Raw genomic sequence first — 13,385 nt, 5'->3', positions numbered from 1 at the left:
ATTTAACCACAAGCGCATTCCAGCCTGAGACCTAGTGAGCAAGGTCGCTCTCGAGGTTCCAAACTCACAAGATGGACGTTCTGCGAAGCTGCGTCAGCTGGTCGGGCTGACTGGGGCAGGGGTGGGGGGGTGTCTCAGATTCTGTGAACAGCGATGAGGGCTGCTTGGGCCCAACCCTGAATCTCCTTTCGACAGCAGGCTGCCCACCAGCTTCTCCTATTTGCTGGAGGCTGGACACGCTGACTCCACCGCGAGGCCGCCCAGTGGGGCTGGGTCAGCTGAGGCCAAGGGTCCTCAGGCCATGCCCGTGGGTCACTGCTAAAGTGCTCCAGGGGGGCCTCCGCCTGGGACCCCAGAATCTCCCTTACCTGGGCTCAGGTCGCCTGAGTGTGGCTCAGACTGGCTCCCTGCAGGTAAACAAGGTGGGGTTGGGGCTCAGGTCACCTCAAACTTCTCTTCCTCTCTCTGCTACCACACTCATCCACATGTGGGCTCCTGAGTGATGATCGCCGTTTAACCTCACGTAGCCCAGATTTTCCGAAACTTAGATTCCTTTTGTCACTTAGCACCCATGAAGGTCTTGTGGGAATAACCTTGGGAAGTGCTAATTCCATGCACATGCAGATACATGCATGACCACACACGCACACACACACACGGGCACACACACATGTACACATGCAAACTCGTGCACACGCACGCACACACGCACATGGACACACACATGGACACACATGCACACACATGCGCACACACGTACACACACATGTATACACACATGCACGCCCCACATGGACACACACGCACACACATGTACACACACGCACACACACACGTACCAGTCACTGGGGCTTTCGCGTGGGGCTCTCTTGGGAGGGGTAAGCTGAGTCTGGAGGCTTCTCCGAAGCCCCTCTGGACAGAGGCCGTGGGGTGGGGCAGCCTCGCCCAGGGTTGGCGGGGCAGGTCGTCCTCACCAGCTTCTGCTCTGAGTCTCAGACGTGGTTGAGTCCAGTCCACCACTGCCCCTGGAGCGGGCAGCCCTGCTGGCCATAACGGGGTGTGTGTCCCACCCGAGGGCCAGGGGGCAGGGCATGTCGGGGCTGGAGCAGTTTCCGGGAACCCCGGCCTGGACTCTTGCTGACACGGGGGTTGGATGGAGTAGAGCGGGCAGGGCCGGGCCTCCCCGGGCCTCCTGCAGAGGGCAGGGGCAGAGGCAGGGGGTTGTAGGGTCTGTGCACCCAGTGTGGGTGCCCCCGGGGGCCTGGCCAGGAGCTGGGGTGGGTGAGGGCCAAGGTTCAGGCTCACAGGGTTCCCGGAGGGCAAGCCAGGAGTTGGCCTGACCATGGGCAAGTGGTGTCCATGTGCTGCTAAAGAGGGGGAGCAGCGGGGGCCTCAGACCCTGTTCACCTCTGTCACCTACTAGCGGAGCCAGAGTTTCCTCATCTGTGACCTGGGAGTGGTCATGCCCACCTTGTGGCATCGCTGTGAAGACTCAGGTGATCACCGTGTGGCCACGCCTCCACGTGTCCCCGTCCCATGGCCCAGTGCTCCTCCAGGACGACGCTGGGCCCCAGAGTGCGGGGACGTGAGGCTGGGAATGTTCAGGACGACACACCCGGCCGTGCTGGTGGCTCTGGGCTGGTCTGCCTGGGCCTCCCTGTCCTCCTCTCTGAATCGGATGTTAGTGTTCTGAGCTCTGCTCGTCTCACTGGGGTGAAGAAAGGGAACACCCTAAGGCTTTGCAAGGTAACAGAGCCATCTTGTGGCCCCTCAGAAAAAAGCCTACTGCTGATGAAGGGTAACTACTTCCGTTCACTCATCCTCTGGCCGCGAAGGGCGGCAGAAAGCCCTGCATTCCAAGAGGCGATGCGTGAGGCCTGTGGTGTCTCCAGGGCAGCCTGGGCTCCAGGGACCAGCTTCCTGGCTCGGGGTGGACGAGCCATGGGCAGCCTGGACGTGGGGTCTGGGACACTCGGGCTCAGGGCTCCAGAGGCCCTTCCCCCGTAGTCCAGGCTGCAGGCGGCTCCTGCAGCCCCGCTCTGAGTTGCCAGTTTCTGGCCCAGTGGAATGTTGCACTCTCATCCCAAAGTTCTCCAAGAGGCCAGCAGGGCCTGCACCCTGCTGACTGGACACAGCTGGATTAAGCCCCTCTGGCAGCACACACACTGAACGCGGCACCTCCCGTGGAATCGGAGTCCTTGACAGCTGGCTGTACTTTCCGACATCTTGTCACCTCCAGGCACCCCCAGGCAGGGAGGCTCGCCACATGGTCTCTGCGGTCACACACACTGGCCTGAGGACAGCAGGCCATGTTGCGTCTGCACCTTAGGGTCGTCGTGGACAGGCCGTCTCCCAGCAGCGCCCGTGGTGCAGCGCGTGGTGCAGAGCCCAAGGGCCTCCTGTTTACAGCAAGCGAAGGGCAGTCGAGTGGCAGGGGGCCCGAGGGCCTTGGGGAGCTGCTCACTTTCTGAATTTGACCTGCAGGCCAGCACTTGGCGGGTGGAGGTCCACAGAGCTGCCCGCCCTGAAGCTGTGTGCTTTCCCGTGCATACACTTTGCTTTAATGTGTGAGCGCCTGTTCAGCTCTTTTGTGATCCCAGGGACTGCAGCCCGCCAGGCTTCTCGGTCCATGGGACTCTCCAGGCAAGAATACTGGAGTGGGTTGCCATTTCCTCTTCCAGGGGATCTTCCCGACCCAGGGTTCAAACTCGCGTCTTCTGCATTGCAGGCAATTCTTTGCCACTGAGCCACCTGGGAAGCCCTTGCTTTAATGGCAGTTCACCAATTAAGCATGTCCTGACTTTGAATCTGCAGTTTGATCTCACGTTCTGGAGGCTCCAGACCCAGAGCGTCAACAGTCTGGGCCGAAGACAGCTGGTCCTCCTCCCCTGGAGCTGCCCTCCCCCAGCCTTGTTGACTGTCCCCAACTGAGGGATGACTCAGGGCTCAGGGTCACAGGCTCGGAAAGGTCACCACCCTCCCAGGCAGGGAAGGGTCCTTCTCCAGCCTGCCCTAAGCCTTCCCAGGCCCCTCCAGCCGGGGAGCCCATAGCTGCGTGTCCCACCACCACCTGGGGCTTCGGCCCTGTGACTCAGGAAGTTCCCTGTGTCTGTCCTGTCCCTCGTGGGCCTCTTGGGGCAGGGGCCCCCAGCCTGTCCTGCAGGACCCGGGGAGAACAGGCCTTCAGGAAATGCATGCTCTTCTTTCAGCCCCGAGGTCCGCTTCCCAGGGGCTGCCTGGGTGTGCTTCCCTGGACAACCTGTGTGAAGTTTGGCGCGTCTGTCCCTGCCCGAAGGGGACTTATCTGTAAGATAAGGGCTGCCATAGCAGTCTGGGCCGCAGAGTCCTCGCCGGGCGCAGGGAGGCATGAGTGGCCCCTTGGGCCTTAGCAGCTCCCCCAGTAATCCACTGCTCAACAATGTTCAAAGAAACGCCAGCAATTTATTGATTTCCTATATTTCCAAAAAAGCAAACACATAGTGTACCCCACAGGGAAACAGGCCTGGCCAGTGCCCAGTTCTCCCACAGACACAGAGCAGGGGGCAGGAGCAGGCTGCAAAGGGACCCCTTTCCCTCCCTTGCCCCTCGCTCTGCTCAGCCCCGGGCAGATAGGAGCAGCTCCGTCTCCGGTCCAGGAGCAGCTGGGTCTGCGCTGCTGGGCTGGGCCCACCGGCTGGGTCTGCTGGCCAGTGACCCGTCCGCCTCAAGCCCTGGGTCGGGGCTGCATAGAGAGACCCCCATGGCCTGGGCCCTCCCCAACTTGACCCTGCATTGGAGCGTCCTGTTTTGAGCATCGAGCTCAGCAGCGTGAGGCCAACATGTCCTTCCAGCCCAAGCTGGGCCTGCAGACCCCGAGCTCCTTCTCTCGAGCCTCATCCACAGCACCACCCACCCTGCAAAGGTCTGCCTCTTCTCGAGTGACAAGCCTGGCCAGCTGGCCGCAGAAGTCACGAGAGATGGCCAGACCAGGCCTGGCCTGACTGTCCACCCGGCCCACTGAAACGTCACCCACCCCCCAGCAGAGGCGGGGGCCCTCCCAGGCACTGCCACAGACCCACTGGTCGTCGGCTCCTTCCCTCTGGCCCTGACTGGACTGGGCGGCCCTCTCTCCCTGGGACCCCTAAAGCCGGGGACTCTGGACCCTCTCTTTTCTCCAGGAGAACGTGGACCATGTGGATGGGGTGTGGTCTCTCATCGCTGATGTATCCTAAGGGCTGGCAACACCGCCCGGCTCCTCGCATGTTTCCTGGAGAAACAACTCCCCCAGGGCCCTTAGGGGCCTGTCTTCTGGGACCAGCTCCCTGTGGGCCTGAGAGGGAGGCTAGCCTGCATCACGGGGGATGGGGCGGACGTGGTGCAGAGCCCAGCAGCAGAGAAGACTGGCCACGTGGCCCGCCGTCATGGGCCTGCGCCGACCTGGCCTGTCCAGCTGTCGTCTCCGGCAGGGGGTCCTTGGGGCTGGGGTCTGACTGCCAGGGTGAGCAGTGGGGCTGGTCGGGGGGCGGGGAGGGGGACATGCGGTGGGAGGAGGTATGAGGTGGGCAGGGCCAGGTGGCCAGTCCCAACTGATCGCCGCTGGCGCCGCTGGACAGGAGAGCCGCAGCCAGGAGGCCTGCCCTGTCTCAGCCCGTAGACAAGACGCTCTTCCCAAGCCTTCTCCGAGGCCTGCTCTATGCTCATACAAGTCTGGGGGTCTGGGGCGGCCAGAGCCCCTGGCGGGCTTCTCATCACACTCTGCAGCTGTCACAGGCGGCTGGGCGTCGGGGAAGGTGGGGCGGCCTCTGGCTGATCCCTGACATGACGGCTCCCTTTCCTTCCTTTCCTGGGGTCTCAGCAGGTCTCGGGACCCAGAGGCCGACCCCTGCCCGACACAGGCCAGCTCCTCCACTGGGAACATGAGGACAGAGCTGCCGCTCTCCCACCGCGCACAGGCTTTGACACGACTCGGCCTCCTTCCTCCCCAACACGTGGACTGCTCACCCCTGTAGGCCAGGGCTCCCAGGTGAGCCTGCTCTGATGGGCACTCGCCCCGCAGGAATGGTCGGCCGCCCCCAGGACCTACTCTCCAGATAGACTGCACGCAGCAAAGCCAGCCTGCCTGTCCCGGCCCGTCCAGCAGACCCCACGGCCGCCCAGCCCCAGCCCCAGGCCCTGTGGGAGAGCTGCACGGCCACACCAGATCTCCCAAGAGATACACTGAGCCCTGCCAATCTCCCTTCCTGCAAAGCCGCCTCTTGGGGTGGGTGGCAGGGGGGTGATCCCCAGCCCTCACTCCCCCACCCCGACCCTGCAGGACTCCCCGTGGGCCTGGTGCTGGTGAGGGCCCGCACCCACACTTCGGGATGACGGGGAGCAAAACCCCAAGCACAGGTCACCCACGTCTATGAGCGCGAGGCCTGCTGCCATCGTGAGCTCAGCCCACAGCTCACCCAGCCCTGCAGTTCCAGGGCCTGCCTTCCACACACACGTACGCACACACACGTGTACGCACACACACACGCGCACGCACACACACACTATACATGTGTACATATACCGTTTCTCAGCGAAAGAAGTATTAACATCAAGCCCCCTTAACTCAAGAAAGCTCCCGGCTCCCCTCCCCCACCCCCAGTGCCTGTCAGTTCCCCCAAGGAAAAGAAAGAATCTAAAAATATTTTCATCCACCGCAGTGTCCCAGTGTGCTCGTGGCTGGCTTTGAACATCTCCAAACACTGCAGGTGGACAGACACGCCTGCAGCAAGGCCCGGGTCTGCTCAGCTGGTCGGATCACGTCTGAAAGAGGAGAAACGTCCAGTAAACACCCCGGTCTCACCAGCTGTCCCCTCCCAGCACGTCCACACAGACATGCCCAAGCCTGGGGTCAGGGCTGGCCCTGAGATGTTCGCAAGCTGCGTGCATCAGATCAGAGACCCCCCACGGCCCTAGACTGTGTGTGTCAGGCGCCTGCTGACTGGGCTCGCCTCTGCGCCCGTCCTTGCGCTGTTGGGACGCATTTGCCAGGAGGTGGGCGGTCTGAGGTCACCTTCGTCTGGACTGAAGTTGCGGCCCCTGCCCCACCAGCACGCCCCGGGCCGCTGGGGCACCCAGAAGTCCCTTCAACTCAGAAGGCCCTGTCCTCATGCCTGGCTCTCTGCAGGTGGGGCCACCTCTACTGACCCTCCAGGGCTGACCAGGCCAATCTGAGGGTCTAAACGTGGCCCTAATCCCTTGGGATGCTTGTTTAAAATGTATTTTCCTGGACCTGACTCCGGAGCCACTGAGTCAGGACTGCTGGGGTTGGGACCAGGCATGTGTGGCTGAGCAAGCATCCAGGTGAGCTCGGGAAGGCTAAGGCTTAGGAGTCCTTGTCAGGGATGCTGAGTCCCTAGAATTGTCAGCTAGAAACAAGTCTGTCCATGCTAGGCACGCTGCAGAGACTGCACAGTGGCCTGTAAGAGGAAGAGGTGAACTGCAGACGCCCAAACCCAGAACCACACACTGTGTCATTCCGCGGTGCCTGTCACACTGCAGTCCATGCGAGTGGACCACCGGGGTTGTGCAGTGAGCAACCTACACGACTGTGCCCGGCAGTTCTGCCCAGACCTCTGGCCTGTTGATACTACCAGTCCATCCTAAAGGAAACCCGTCCTGAATATTGATCGGAAGGACTGATGCTGAAGCTGAAACTCCAATACTTTGGCCACCTGATGCGAAGAACTGACTCATTTGAAAAGATCCTGATGCTGGGAAAGATTGAAAGTGGGAGGAGAAGGGAACGACAGAGGATGAGATGGTTGGATGGCATCACGGACTCAATGGACATGAGTTTGGGTAGACTCTGGGAGCTGGTGATGGACAGGGAGGCCAGGCATGCTGCAGTCCATGGGGTTGAAAAGAGTTGGACACGACTGAGCGACTGGACTGAACTGAACTGAATGTCCTGTGTCGGACGTCGCTGGCCAGGCAGTCTACACAGCAGTCCTCACAGACCCTATATCAACCAGACCAGAGCCTGCTTCTGCGTCCCTGGGGAGCAGGGCCGGGCCCCTCTCTCTGAGGCTGGCCGGGACCACAGCCAGGAGCCTAGCCTGGAGGTGCCCTGCCCTGGAGGGGGGATTCTCACCTGCAAGCTGAATGTGTGGGCGGCCCCTCTCAGAAGCGGGAGGTGAAGTTCCTGAGGCTGTTGGCCCCGGCCAAGGTCCCCAGCATGCTCCTATCGAAGCCTTGCTGCAGGAGGCACAGCAGCTGCGTGAGACACCCGGAGGCAGGCGCCACGGGCGTCCCCACGCTCAGAGGCTGCCCCCAGCACGCTTCCTCAACAGCCCTGCCCGCTGCACCTCCTCAGCCCAGGGCGGGGGTCAGCCCTGGACCACGTCACGAGGGGCCGGCTTCTCCCTCCCAAGGCAGAGCTGGGCAGCGCTGGCGAGCTCGCCGGCAGGGCCAGGCAGGGTGAGGCCTTACCTGCCTGAGCAGCCCCTGCAGCTCCCTGCTGGACCACATGTCGGACAGGAGGAGGCGGGCGGCCTCCGCAGCCTTGGGGGAGGTGCTGTGGGGCGGAAGTTCACCGGGGCTGAGACTCGCCATCTGAGGATGAGCCAACCCTCTGCCCTCCCCTGCTCACTCCCCGTGGGGCAGCCCTGCTGGCGGGCACTCCTCACAGTGGGCACACCCATGGTTCTGCCCGCTCAGAGGTACCTGGGGCTCTCTTTGGGGCCCCCGTCCTGGCCCTTGGCCTTGTCCTGGGAGGACAGAGCTCCGTGGACCGGATAAGTCCTGCACAGCTGGGGCTGCTGCTGCGTGCCTCCTGGTGGCCCACGGGACTCAGTGTCCCTAGGTTCCCAGCCGGGACGGGTGCTGCCTAGGGCCTGAGAGTTAGGCCTCAGCTTCTAGAACCTCCCTCCTTCAAGCCTCCCCACCAAATTCCCACTCTGCAGGCCCCCGCCACCCACTTCACCACTCCAGGCCCCCGCCACCCTCCACGCTACCTGCTGCTGCAGCCCTGCTGCCCTGCTCCTTCCACCCCCCCACCTGCAGCCCCCCACCTGCAGCCCCCCACCTATGGTTCCCCCACCTGGAGTTCCCCCATCTGCAGTCCCCCCACCAACTATGGTTCCCTCACCTATGGTTCCCCCACCTGCAGTCCCCCCATCTATAGTTCCCTCACTATGGTTCCCCCACCAACTACGGTTCCCTCACCTATGGTTCCCCCACCTATGGTTCCCTCACCTATGGTTCCCCCACCTGCAGTCCCCCCACCTGCAGTCCCCCCACCTATAGTTCCCTCACCATGGTTCCCCCACGTGGGGTTCCCCCACTGGCAGGTCCCCCCACCAACTATGGTTCCCTCACCTATGGTTCCCCCACCTATGGTTCCCTCACCTATGGTTCCCCCACCTGGAGTTCCCCCTTCTGCAGTCCCCCCCACCTATGGTTCCCTCACCTATGGTTCCCCCACCTGGAGTTCCCCCACCAGCAGGTCCCCCACCTGCAGTTGCCCCATCTGCAGTCCTCCCAACTATAGTTCCCTCACAGTGGTTCCCCCACCTGGAGTTCCCCCATCTGCAGTCCCCCCACCAACTATGGTTCCCTCACCTATGGTTCCCCCACCTATAGTTCCCTCACCTATGGTTCCCTCATCTGCACTCCCCCCACCAACTATGGTTCCCTCACCTATGGTTCCCCCACCTATGGTTCCCCCACCTATGGTTCCCTCACCTATGGTTCCCCCACCTTGAGTTCCCCCTTCTGCAGTCCCCCCCCACCTATGGTTCCCTCACCTATGGTTCCCCCACCTGGAGTTCCCCCACCAGCAGGTCCCCCACCTGCAGTTCCCCCATCTGCAGTCCCCCCAACTATAGTTCCCTCACAGTGGTTCCCCCACCTGGAGTTCCCCCATCTGCAGTCCCCCCACCAACTATGGTTCCCTCACCTATGGTTCCCCCACCTATGGTTCCCTCACCTATGGTTCCCCCACCTGCAGTTCCCCATCTGCAGTCCCCCCAACTATAGTTCCCTCACAATGGTTCCCCCACCTGGAGTTCCCCCTTCCGCAGTCCCCCCACCTATAGTTCCCTCACCTGTGGTTCCCCCACCTGCAGTTCCCCCACCTGCGGACCCAGCCACTCACCTGCTGCGGCACAGGTTGATGACGTTGTTGACCATGCTGCTGGAGAAATGCTGCTTGGCCATGCTTGGCAGGGAGGCCATCAGGTTCCTCACGGTGTAGCAGGCCGAGGCCAGGATGTCCTCCGAGTTGCTGGTGTTGCCGGTGTGACTGGTAAGGAGTCTGGTCACCTCTGGGAACACTTGGGCCCCTGGGAGAGAGAGGAGGGGCGGGCACGGGGTTGGTGACTGAGGGGTCCCGTGGGGCCCAGTTCTAGGCTGCCCTTAGCCAGGCTCTCAGCCAGGTACCTCCCACTCAGGGCTGGTGACCCAGTGGAGCCTACACATCTGCTCCCCGCCCAGGTGACCTGCCCCTTCCTACGCCCAAGCCTTCCCGGGCCAGCTTCCGTTTCCGGGATGCTCCCCCAGGGAGAGGTCGGAGGGGGACTTTCCAGCAGGCTCTGGAGAGTGGGGGTCCCTCCAGCAGGGGTGGCCCGAGCCCCGGGGGTGCTCACCCATCACCCTGTGCAGCGCGGGGTGGCGGGACATGTTGCTTAGAAGCGAGGCTCCGGACCGCACCACGTCTGAGTTGCCAGATTGCAGGAGGCGAGCGATGTGGGGCAGGCCCTTCTCCTTCAGCCCGATCAGCTGGCTCATGCCGCTGGACATCTGAGAAAGGACGCGTGAGGCCCTTGCTGGGCTTCCCCAGGGCCACAGCAGGCAGGAGGGGGCCAGGAACCGCACCCTCAGGGGCCCCAGAACTTCCTCTTCCACGTTGGAAGCACAGACTCTCATTTGCTCCCACCAGGACGGCTACAGAACAATCCCCTAGGCAAAGCACCTGTGGCTCGCCGGGGGCAGCCTGAACCCGGCGGGTCTGGTGAGGGACGTCCCTGCCCCTCGTCCCCCCTGGGAGGGGCCCAGAATCAACCCCCAGGTGTGGCTGGTGCCCGCGGCCACTGCCCGGCCTCCCTCCCGCTTCCCAGCACTATCTGGTCGCGTGAAACCTGGAATCGAGGGTACCTGCCATCTAAAGAAGGGCCGCCCGTCTCCTGCGGGCCTGCTGCCTCTGTGCTGACTGTGTATCGAGTTGAGGGTGGATGAATGGGCCTGCGCTGCATGGAGATGCAACCCGGGCTCCCCGAGAGGATGGGCAGCCCATCCAGGCCACTTGCGGGAAAGCCACGCTGGCCATAACCTGGTCCAGACTCATCCTCTAACAGTGGGGGGTCCCCTTTGACCCTGAGCTTACCCTTACCCCCTTCTGCCTGACTCCCTTCCATCCTGAGCAGAGAGGGTGGAAGGGCAGCTGCAGGCCTGCCTCCTACCCTCCCCGATTCCACTGTCCCCAAACTGCCTCTGGCCTCAACTCTCTCCCAATTCTGCCACGTTTTTCTCTGGAGCTGCCCACCCCCCAAACCCTCTATGTCCACCCCTGTCCACTCAGCACGCAGGAGACCCTTCACCTGTGCCTGGCTCCCAGCACAGCCTGAGCCCAGTCCGGGCCGGGAGCCAGGAGGCAGAGAGGATCCTACAGTGCAGACAGAATCCAGGGGGGCCGGGCGTTCTGGCCCCTCAGCTGCGCCAGGCCTGGCCCGGAGCCCAGTGCACGTCCCTCCCTGACTCAGGCAAGCTGGTGGGAAGGGGCAGCCGGGGTCGGACCAGGGTGGAGAGACAAGTGGGGCGACGCGGGGGTGCTCACCAGCCCCTTGCTGGCAGTCAGGTTCTGCAGGGCGCCTGCGCAGGCCTCCAGGGTGGCATCCTTCTTGCTCTTGCCCATGAGGTTCAGGTAGGTGCGGATGGCGTCCGAGTGGTACAGCCAACTGCTGCCCTTGGGGTTGGGCTCTTCCTCGGGAAGCGGGCAGTCGTAGTTGTTGTTCTGGGGACAAGAGGACGGCTGCAGGGCTGAACCCACGCACCCTGCTGCTCTGGCCTCAGCATCGTGGTTCCCAGAGGAGGGCGTGCCTGCTGCCCCCTCCCCCAGGGCCTCTGCCTTCCCAGCGGGCACAGAGCCGTCTGCGCTCCTGGCCAGCTGGGCCCCCGCCTCCCGTGGGGAGGCTGCGGCTCTCACACGGGGATGCCTCCCTCACCCCCCAGCCAGCAGGGGTGGTGCAGGGCCCGGCTCGCACGGCCTGCCCAGAGAAGGCGGCCAGCCCTTTCTCCCCAGCATCTCTCTGCTTCTGGGGAGACCTGGGGGCTCAGGAGGCATGGGTGCCAGGCTGCCCACCCCCATCAGGAATGAGGGAGCAGATGGGGGAGAGGAGGCCTGCCAGCAGGCGGCTCTGGCTCCTTCGCCCCGAGCACACAGGGCCTGTGCCGTGGGCGAGAGGAGGCCCTCCCCGCTCCTGGTGTGGCGGGGCCCATGGCCAGGCGGGGCAGGGCCCTCCCTGGGGGCTGGTCTCAGGCTCCTGGGGCAGAGGCAGGGTGGGTGGGGCGGCGGGGCCGGGGCCAGGGCACGCACCATCATGCGGTCGCTCTTGTTGCTGAAGCAGCCGGTGGAGGACTTGTCGGTGTAGGCGTTGCGGGCGCTGTGCTCCAGCTGGCGGTAGCGCGTGGGCACCTCGGCGTCCAGGCGGTAGGAGAGGTTGTGGAGGACGCACATGCAATTCTCCACTGACTGGGGGCCGAGCAGAGACGGCTGAGCCTCCACCCGCCCCCAGCGCCTGGCCCGGCCGCCCGGGACGGAGCCTGCGGCCCTGCCCCCCGGCTGTGTGAGCACCAGTGGCCTGCCCAGCCGCTCTGGGCCTCAGTTTCCTCAGCTCTGAAATGGGACCAAAGTTGCCTGCTTCCCAGGGAGATGACCCCCAGGAGGCACCTACGGGAGGCTGGTTGGCGGCAAGCACAGGCCGCAGCCACCGTCTCCACTGCCTCGGCCAGCGCGCCCACGACCAGCCTGGCTCTGGAGACACAGCCTGCAGGAGCGACCCTGAACAACTCCTCAAAGCCTCTGAGTCCCAGGACCTCCCCGCCCGAGAGGCCCCTCTCTTCCTTCCTGGGGCCTCATCTGCGTCCCTCTTCCGTTCTGTCCTCTCTCCCCTCCTTCCTCTCCCCCCACACCCTCAAGCTCTCCCCGTGACCTCCGCCCCTCCCTGCGTCCTCCGCCCCTCATCGGCTCTCTCCTGAGGCCTGTGGCCACAGCTGACGGAGAAGCAGGCGACAGAGTCTCCTCCAGGGAAAGCGCGTGCAGGACCCGGGGATTGCAGTGCCCGGCCAGTCCCCGGGGCTGGCTCTCTCCTCCTGCCGTGTGGACGGACTGCACGGGCTCCACGGACGCCTTTGGACACCCCCCTTCCTGCCTCTGTCTCCCCTTCTGCCCGTCCGCGCAGGTGTGCGGAGTGTGGGTGGGCGCTCGGCTCCGTGGGCCTTCTGGGGCCGCACTCACCTTGTCGTCACAGCGGTTGGCCGCCACGCAGTTCTGGACGTAGGCCATGAGCGAGTCGATGAGCCCCGTGTAGCTGCGCATGGTCTGGCGGCCCGCGTCTGCGGAGCTCAGGTTCCTAGTGGAGGACACGGGGAGGGGTGGAGGTCATGGGGAGGGGGCAGAGGTCACGAGGGGGTTGGAGGTCATGGGGAGAGGGTGGAGGTCATGGGAGGGGTGGAGGTCACAGGGAGGGGGTGGAGGTACAGGGAGGGGTGGAGGTCATGTGGAGAGGGCAGAGGTCACAGGGAGAGGGTGAAGGTCATGGAGAGGGGGTGGAGGTCACAAGGAGGGGGTGGAGGTCATGCAGAGGGGTAGAGATCATGGGGAGGGGTGGAGGTCAGGGAGTAGAGGTCACAGGGAGGGGTGGAGGTCACAGGGAGGGGTGGAGGTCACAGGGAGGGGTGGAGGTCATGGGGAGGGGTGGAGGTCATGGAGAGGAGGCAGAGGTCACAGGGAGGGGCAGAGGTCACAGGGAGGGGTAGAGGTCATGGGGTGGAGGTCACGGGGAGTGGGCAGAGGTCACGGGGAGGGGTCGGAGGTCATGGTGGGAGAGGAGGGCAGGGAGAGAGGACAGAAATTGAGAGGGAAGCAGATGAGACCAGGCTCTGCTCAGGCCTGGCTGAGGCCAGGGCGGGGTCTCCCTGGGCTCCTTCACCCTCCTCTGTGCCCCCCTGGCCCCAGGCCCCGAGCTTCTATGTGTCTAGGGCTCTGATGCCGCTGGCAGCCTGGCAGACACTGGACCCTCGTGGCACATTCTGGGCAGGGCCCAGGGCTCCACCTGCCTGGCCCTGCCTGGGGCTGCTGGACAGGGGGCCGGAGGCTCCCTGCAGGCAGCGTCCTGCCCCAGCAGTGGGCTCACCCTTGGGCAACCTGGGCGCCC

General features: G+C 63.9%; 1 protein-coding gene across 1 annotated transcript in view; it reads right to left on the bottom strand.

Moving 5' to 3' along the window:
- Positions 1-3,421: 3,421 nt before the first annotated feature.
- Positions 3,422-13,385, bottom strand: part of PKP1 (plakophilin 1) — a 40,467-nt gene continuing 30,503 nt past the window's right edge. Inside the window, exons 7-14 of the mRNA XM_027976016.2 lie at positions 12,467-12,581; positions 11,546-11,701; positions 10,787-10,963; positions 9,600-9,753; positions 9,110-9,296; positions 7,444-7,528; positions 7,106-7,209; positions 3,422-5,775 (exon numbers count right to left, since the gene is read on the bottom strand). Coding sequence (XP_027831817.1) covers positions 7,135-7,209; positions 7,444-7,528; positions 9,110-9,296; positions 9,600-9,753; positions 10,787-10,963; positions 11,546-11,701; positions 12,467-12,581 — 949 coding nt within the window. The 3' untranslated portion in view covers positions 3,422-5,775; positions 7,106-7,134. The remainder of the gene's footprint in view (positions 5,776-7,105; positions 7,210-7,443; positions 7,529-9,109; positions 9,297-9,599; positions 9,754-10,786; positions 10,964-11,545; positions 11,702-12,466; positions 12,582-13,385) is intronic.

This window comes from Ovis aries, chromosome 12, assembly GCF_016772045.2.
Source record: "Ovis aries strain OAR_USU_Benz2616 breed Rambouillet chromosome 12, ARS-UI_Ramb_v3.0, whole genome shotgun sequence".
Lineage (NCBI taxonomy): Eukaryota > Metazoa > Chordata > Mammalia > Artiodactyla > Bovidae > Ovis > Ovis aries.
The sequence above is the reverse complement of the archived record's forward strand: the minus strand, read 5'-3'. Positions and strand labels throughout refer to the sequence as shown.